Source organism: Eucyclogobius newberryi, unplaced genomic scaffold (genome assembly GCF_026437365.1).
Source record: "Eucyclogobius newberryi isolate DKJ021-1_F unplaced genomic scaffold, fEucNew1.0.hap1 SCAF_4, whole genome shotgun sequence".
Taxonomy (NCBI): Eukaryota; Metazoa; Chordata; class Actinopteri; order Gobiiformes; family Gobiidae; genus Eucyclogobius; species Eucyclogobius newberryi.
In genome coordinates, this window is record NW_027316056.1 from 25,156,002 (window position 1) to 25,164,077 (window position 8,076).

General features: G+C 41.0%; 1 protein-coding gene across 2 annotated transcripts; it reads left to right on the forward strand.

The window, feature by feature from the left end:
- Window positions 1–1,052: 1,052 nt before the first annotated feature.
- Window positions 1,053–7,755, forward strand: melk (maternal embryonic leucine zipper kinase). 2 transcript variants are annotated; one of them, XM_072463710.1, is made up of 18 exons: window positions 1,053–1,198; window positions 1,383–1,472; window positions 1,567–1,652; window positions 1,822–1,938; window positions 2,023–2,166; window positions 2,935–3,003; window positions 3,150–3,242; window positions 3,490–3,588; window positions 3,722–3,790; window positions 3,972–4,070; window positions 4,150–4,236; window positions 4,378–4,509; window positions 4,637–4,795; window positions 4,876–5,149; window positions 6,600–6,696; window positions 6,779–6,935; window positions 7,040–7,143; window positions 7,225–7,755. In XM_072463710.1, exons 2-18 carry the CDS (start codon window positions 1,394–1,396, stop codon window positions 7,400–7,402), a joined length of 2,043 nt encoding a protein of 680 aa, XP_072319811.1. In that variant the 5' UTR covers window positions 1,053–1,198; window positions 1,383–1,393; the 3' UTR covers window positions 7,403–7,755. The 2 variants fall into 2 exon arrangements, with proteins under 2 accessions (XP_072319811.1, XP_072319810.1); XM_072463709.1 differs by having other exon boundaries at window positions 1,058–1,274.
- Window positions 7,756–8,076: the final 321 nt, after the last annotated feature.

The following is an 8,076-nucleotide window of genomic DNA, read 5'->3' on the forward strand; positions in this document are numbered from 1 at the left end:
AAAGTGAAATGACCGACGGGCAGACAGAAGAGCTGGACTCTCTCCTCTCACCTTTTCCTGATTACAGGGTTCCACCCAGCGCAGGTGAACGCACAGGCAGTAAATACACCTCTGGTCAGCTCTGGCCCCCACATACCTGAAGGGTCAAACTGAGCACACGTTTCAACACTTTTTTCATCTTAAACTATGTAAAGGCAAGATTGAAACATGTAAATTGTTGTGTTCCACAGAAATAGTGTTTCTTTTGATTGACTATTTTCTTTGAACTCTAGACTAGTAAATTCATTCTGAACATAACTTAATATTGAAAAATAGATGCTACACCTCAGTTGGACTTTCCTGGTTAAATATAGGTCAATTAATAAATATAATTTAAATATATTATGTTTTCAGCTGTACATTTTACATCCTTTACATTTTGTTTTAGTAAGATAATTTTGCAAATCAATATTATGAAAAGAAGAAATATAATAGGATACTACCAATTATGGATATTCTTAACTAAAGAATAAGATGTGCAAGGGGATGTGAAACAGCTGGGGCACACAAACTCTAATGCAGCACCAATTTTTGTTGGCCCGCAGGCTTCCTGCTAAATTGACCCAAATAACCAAAAGTAGTACTTTTTACTGTAAAATCTGCTCTTATAATCTCTGCTCTCAAACATTTTGATGTTATACAGACCTAAAATTTATCTTCCAAGCCTTATTTAATGTGTGGTGGCTCATCAAATCTACGTTAAAGGCAACATTTTGAATGATTCACTTCATTGTCAATATATTTATGTCCCTTATATTTCTGTTGACTAATTCAACTTTAAACAACACATTGCATGTAGAAATGCACGTTGTATGAAATGATAGCTTTTTCATCTTCCAAAACTGACAACAATGGATTGGAAAGGAAATCTAAACAGACATGACATGTATCAGACCTGTACAATTAGATTAAGTCATGAACTGAATGAACTGTAGCTCTACCTTTGCTTTTTCTTCCTCGAATGCGAGTAACAATACTATCCAGTGCCACACGAGGGCGCTAACACACACAAACCGGAAGTGGGAAGTGCGTGCTGACGTCGACGTGCCAAATTCAAACTTCAGCAACAAAACACTCGCCTGCAGCTCGTCCACATGCACGGATTTTATTTGTAACTCTTTTATAAAACCTTCTGTGACGATTTTGGGCACATTTGTAGGTAAATCCTCTGCCTTCCGCTTTGTTACACGAATCAGATACGCGCGTGATGACAAATCCTTCATGTCTTCTTCATAGTATGTGGTTACCTTACGGGATACGTTTCCTTAGTTTGAATTGTGAAATGGAAAGTTTATTGTTCATATTGATGTCAAACGGGGCTATTTGTTGTACTTGTTGTGCAGAAGTCGGGACGATGCCAGTAGAAAGGACAGAGCTGCGTGGGGCGGACGAACTGCACAAATATTATGAAGTTTATGAGACAATAGGCTCAGGTAATGTCTAGTAAAATAGTCGTTGAGTCTAATATTGTCGTGTTAGTGATACTGTTTGACCTATGTGTCTGTTTCATTGTGTTTTTTTACACAGGTGGCTTTGCTAAAGTGAAGCTTGGGCGGCACATTCTGACAGGAGAAAAGGTTGCCATAAAAATAATGAACAAAAAGGACCTTGGGGTAATTTCTTCACGGTTTTGAATATGATGTTTGTGCCCAATTTGTTGTGATTGGTTTGGCACGTTAATGTGTGCATTTTACAATTTCTCAAGCTGTAGAAAATGCAACAACAGTAGAAAAACTGACTAAATTGTGTGTAAATTGCCCTGGTGTTACTCCCTCCCTTTAGGATGACCTGCCTCGTGTGAAGCTGGAGATAGATGCAATGAGGAATTTAAGTCATCAACACATCTGTCGCCTTTACCAAGTTATTGAGACGTCAACGCAGATCTTTATGGTCATTGAGGTAAATAACAAACCAAACAAACCACCCAAAGAGCACCGTCTTTGGAGCTGGAAGCTCTTGTTGTCTCTAAACTTTTCCATTCAGTATTGTCCAGGTGGAGAGTTGTTCGACTACATAATTGCCAAAGACCGTCTCCCAGAGGAGGAAACCAGGGTGTTTTTCCGGCAGATTGTGTCAGCTATTGCCTATGTCCACAGTCAGGGTTTCGCTCATAGAGACCTTAAACCGGTATGTACTGAACATTAGGACTGAAACAAGTTAATCAATTAATCATCCACTAATTTTGTTTTCTAATAATGACTCCAAAACTTGCCTTGTGCTAATGAAAAGAGGTTTATGGCTCAGACAAAGTGAGAAATGCCCCCAAATGTCACAGAAAACATGTAAATTTACTATTCTTGTCTAAATCAGAAAATGTTTATTGCCATTGCTAATGAACAGAATTCGCAAACAGAGGAACTCGCTTTGGCGATTTGGTGCAACATAAAACAATGAACAATGATAAAACAACCAATATAAAATCAAAAAGTGCATGCGTTAAAGAAAAAACTTTTGAATCTGCTGTAGGATAAAAATAAAAATAGGCTTACTATGTACAGTTAAATTCACATATGTAGTGCAGAAAGTGAACAGTGCAGTGAGTGATTAAATTATAGTTAAAGTGTCAGGTGTTTAAGAAGTGTTCATGAGTCCAACGGCAGAGGGAAAGAAACTGTTCTTGTGGCGGGAGGTTCTGGTCCGTATCCAAGGGTCCGCTTCAAGGATATTTGATCAAGATGTCCTCAAGTGGCATTACTTTAGCTTTATTTGGATTAAATTTGCTTTAAAAACAAATCTTATATTCACTGACCTTTCACAATAAAACAACTAATCGATTAATCCAAATAACAATTACTGGATTAATCAAATAGCTAAATTATCATTAGTTGCAGCTCTACTCAACTAATTTCATGTTGATGTCTCTTAATATCTTGATGTTTATGTTTATCTATTCAGGAAAACTTGCTGATTGATGGAGATCACAACTTAAAACTTATAGACTTCGGTCTGTGTGCCCGACCTAAGGTATCTGAAAATGTATTTTTATGTATTTCCGTATAAATATCACGAATTATCTGTTCTTTTAAAAATGCAAAGAATAAGTGGCCTTTTCTGTCTGGCTGTTAGACTTTGCAGCACACAAACACAGTGTAAATGCTCTTCTCTTGCAGGGCGGTCTGGGCTATGAGCTGATGACGTGCTGTGGAAGCCCCGCTTACGCTGCCCCAGAACTCATCCAGGGGAAAGCCTACATCGGTTCAGAGGTGAAAACCATGAAAACCACAGTCTTATCTTTGCTACGTTTATACCAGAACTGCACCTGTCTATTTTTACCCCTTAAAACCATTTGTTTTTTCCACCAAGTTTAATGATTACCTGCCTGTTCCACATTTTGCTTCTTCATGGTGTGCTGATCATATTTGCTGGTGCATGACTCGGTGCAACTGAGCTGTGAAATCCTGTCTGAAACGCTTGAAGCTGAAATTGTGCTGTGTGATGTGTAACTTCCAGGCCGACGTATGGAGTATGGGAGTGCTGCTGTTCGCTCTGCTCTGTGGGTACCTGCCCTTTGACGACGACAACTGCATGGTGCTGTACAGAAAGATCACGGTATGTCGCATGAATACGCACGCACCTTCTGTCCCTGCTGGTGTTCTACTGGACGCAGAGCCAGAAGGCAATTGTATATTTATTATGGTTTGTTTTATAATGTTCTAATACAGTGTTTGTGTTTTGTTTTAAGCGAGGCAAATATGACAACCCTCACTGGCTTTCAGCTGGGAGCGTTCTCCTCATGAACCACATGATGCAGGTGTGGATTTGTCGCCATGTTAATTATTTAATTCATGTGAAATATTTGTTATATATTTTTTTACAATCTAGACATGTTTTTCAAATCTTGTTTTGTCCTTTCTTGTTTCCTCAATCAATTAATCACAAAGCTTGATTAAGGGCTGCTCAAATTGAATTGTAGTGTGTTATGTGTCCTCTAGGTGGACCCCAAGCTTCGTCTTACTGTCAGACAGTTGTTGGATCATCCTTGGGTGTTGAAAGACTATAACAGCCCTGTTGAGTGGCACAGCAGGCTGCCGGTAAATACAAATACTAGTACTTTTTCCATCAGTATACACAAATATTATTTATTATTTGTGAAATGTTTTGTCTTTGTAGCTGGGCCATATTGATGAGGACTGTATCACTGAGATGGCTGTCAACATGAAGCGATCAAGAGGGAGCACAACTGAGCTAGTCAAAGAGGTGTGCCCTGCTTTTAATTTAGCTCATTCAATTGTGTTTTCTTTGTCAAATTTACAATATCCCTTTTTTTAAGTCCTTGTATTGTGTAAATCTTGGCCATTGTTGGTAGAAATGCCCTCTAATTGCTGTGATCTGTGACAGTGGCGGTATGACCACACCACAGCCACCTACCTGCTGCTGCTGTCAAAGAAGCAAAGGGGTAAGCCTGTCAGACTGCGCGCTCAACCACTGCTCCATGAGGACTCCTGCTCTCCATTACACCAGGGACTCCAGGTCAGACTACAGAGCCACAATCCTCTGTGCTGTGCTTCACATGCTCAGTTTTACAACCTACACACCATTTTAACTACCTCTGAAGGAGTAGTTTTATATGCTCTGTATTCTCTTTACATTTTATTAGACAAAGGAATCTCTTCAATTCAGTGAAGATGAAGATGGTTTTATTGTTGGTTCTTTGGACTTTTGCTCTGAATACTTGGACGATGGCCCATTCCTTAAATCACAAACACCCCAAGGTGTGAGAGAGAGGCGGGATAAAACCCCAAATAACAAAGTGATGGTATGTTGCATCTACACTATTGTGTTTCACACATTTTTAATGATCGATCATGAGTAACCAGTGAATGCGTCTGTCTGCAGAAAATGACATCTCCCGTCGTAGAGAGATGTGATTATAGCCCGATGCCAGAAAGGGGACGAGCAGCCAGGCACCACCCAGAGAGGCGAGCAAAGAACCAGGAGCACTCCACAGAAGATAAAGAGAATACAGTTGTGCAGGAGCGAGATGCAGATACATTTTTGGTGCCGCCTCCTCAAACACCTGTATCCAGTAAAAAGAACAGCCGACCAAACAAGAACATACTGACGACTCCCAATGACAATATCGGCACCAAAACCTCAGTTACGCCAAGAGGTAAGACCTAGGAGACATAATTAGAGCCATGCCTGCATAAGGAATCTGATGTTCTATCAACTGTCTTCATTCAAATATTTGCATTTGCCACTGCTCACTGCTTTCTATTCATTTAGTCTTTTTCTCGCCTCACGCAGCGTTTATTATTACAAGTGCCACAGCCACATGCCACACATTTGCAAGTAAATTGTCTTCTGGTAATATACTCATTTGTTGGGCTTGTTTTTATCCCTGGGCCACTCATATTTCTATGATTTAGCTGTCATTGGGCCATTAAAATGGACACACACTCATTTGCTCCCAGACACTTATCACTGTCAACTCCAAGGTAAGGTTATTATCAGGACGCTAATTCTATTCACTTATCTAAAAGTCAAGGACACTAATATGAATGGAGAATCGTTTAGGTCTTAATTATTTGTCAAGGGGAGTTTTGTTCAGATGTCCAGCCTCATTAGTTTCCTCTCCAAAGCTTTGTCATAACTTAGCTCAAGAGCTTCTGTGGAGAAAGCTCGTGTTAAACCCTTGAAATGTGTGTACGATTGCTGCTCTTCTGCCGGCCTCTGTTCTCCGAGCGGCTCTCGACACTGTTGTGACCGTGACCGCGCACATACGCGTGGTCCGTGTGTGGCGGTCCCCAGGCGTGTGCCGTGACAGGTGTAGCTGTCTCTTTCCCCTGCTCACTGTCCCACGTGGGCTGTAGTGACACGTGTTCCGCTGCACCAAAGCCCACCTCTGTCCGTGTCAACCCACTGATTCTGTGCCTTTTTGATATTTGGGAGTTTGGTCGTTACAAGCTTTTTTCCGTGTGTTCATATGTCTGAAAGGAAATTTACTTCAAACATTCTCGGTCACATACGTATTTTCTGGACTATAAGTTGCATTGGAGTATAAGTCGCATTTTTGAGGGAAATTTATTTGATAAAATCCAAGACCAAGAACAGACATTTAATATTGAAATGCAATTTAAAATAACAGATTAGAGAACATGGCGAAATGGTGTTCCTATGCTAACGTAACACCTTCAGCTGCATGACGCACAGACAACGAACTGTCGTAAGTGTCTGGTATGTTAACGTAACATATTAAGTTATTCAGATAAAGAACATGTTTACAAGTTTACTAAAGCATCAGTAGTACCCCAAATCACTAAATCCATTGATTTCTTCTTCCTCTGTGTCACTTCTAAACAACTCCGGAGATGGAAGAAGTGCTGATTCTTCTTCTGCATCGCTTAGAGCCTAGAGCGCCCTCTTGCGGTTATCAGTGTAAAAATAATAAACATGTGAAATGCGGTTGCCAGTGTGAGAATAACGAATAATATCACGTCGCTCTGGAGTAATAAGTCGCACCCCAGCCAAAACTCAGAAAAAAGGTGCGGCTTATAGTCCGGAAAATACGGTAATATAAATAACAGAATTAAAGTACACTGGTCTATTCTTTGTTTTAGTTGGAGGTAGTGCCAGCAAAGACCAGAAGATAAAGAAGGCAGCAGAGAACGTTGAACCTGCAAATCTTGAAATAATGGCCTTGAGCCCCGACAGAAGGTGAGTGGAGTCTTTTCTTTCCCCCGTTCTTTTGTTTTACAGTACAAAGTGAATGTACCGCGTTTCTCCTCGTCGTGTCCAGATCTCGATCTTTGGACATGGCCGGAAGTGAAGACAGTGGTAAGAAGAGGAGGGCGGGGAAAATGTTTGGCTCCTTGGAGAGAGGCCTGGACAAAGTAATCACCATGCTCACTCCAAGCAAGCGACGAGGGCCACGGGATCGACCACGCAAGATCAAGGTGGGCTCCGAAAGTCGAGGAAGATGAATTATTGATTGCTTCATAACATCTATTTGGTATTTGTGGATTAAAATAATTTGTTGCTGTTTTTTGTTTTTTTTAAGGTGCTGTACAATGTGACGCTGACTAATCAGACGAACCCAGATCAAGTCTTGAATCAGATCTTGTCTGCTCTGCCCCAGAAAAATGTCGACTTTACACAGAAAGGGTAGGAAAGAAACAAATCTGCCGTCTCTATTGCGTTCTTGAGCAAACACTTAACAAGGTTTTTGCGTTCCTTTCTCTCCAGGTATACCTTGAAGTGCCAGACATGGGGGGATTTTGGAAAGGTGACCATGGCGTTTGAGCTGGAGGTGTGCTTCCTGCAGAAGCTGGACGTCGTGGGGGTCCGTCGACAGCGGCTGAAGGGAGACGCGTGGGTCTACAAGCATTTGGTGGAGGACATCCTTTCCGCGTCCAGTATTTGAAGAGAACAGTTACGGTCTGGTACGAGAAAGCAGCGTATGAGCTTTCAGGCCTCTACACGAGCCCGTCATTATTTTAAAACTTTAACTAATGCACTACGGCCGAATGCACGTGCAAGTGTCTGAGCAGTGCACGCTGGGCTGCTGTACAGTAGTTTTACGTGACTCTTTTTTTTTTAACATTTGCATTCCACATAATTAGTAAGTGAAATGGATTCCTTGTAAATTCTCCCGAGGTAAAATGTGTGTATGTAACGAGTCCGTTTCCTCAACACCTTCCAGCCGCTTGTTACCATATTTATGTGTAGATGTTTATTCTCCCCTCTAGGTGTATGTATGTTGTTGGAATAACACAGAAGAACGCTGCGTTATTATTTAACCGACATCATTTGTATGTGCATATGTGTATGTTCACAACTGTCCATTATGTTTTACACGTTTTGTATTCTGTTTTCCTGTCTGTAAGTAGTCTACTGACGATTTAAAAGCTGCAAAATAAATAGTTTGTGGTCCCTACTTTGTCATTTAGTGAGATGATGGGCAGAGTTCGTTCGTCGAATGGTGAATGCGACTTTGCTCACGTCGAGGGCTGTCTTTGATTTGCTCAGTAGTTTGACAGAGTAGTTTTACACGCTGTCGCCGTCCACCTGTTCAGCCTCCGTTTTCCATCTCTTATT

What these genes read in the sequence shown, in the direction of transcription:
- melk (XM_072463709.1), top strand. Translation starts at nt 1,247, where the DNA reads ATGACAAATCCTTCATGTCTTCTTCATA. An exon ending in TTATGAGACAATAGGCTCAG is followed by an intron (nt 1,473 to 1,566) that starts GTAATGTCTAGT and finishes TTTTTTACACAG; the next exon opens with GTGGCTTTGCTAAAGTGAAG. An exon ending in GTCGACTTTACACAGAAAGG is followed by an intron (nt 7,144 to 7,224) that starts GTAGGAAAGAAA and finishes CTTTCTCTCCAG; the next exon opens with GTATACCTTGAAGTGCCAGA.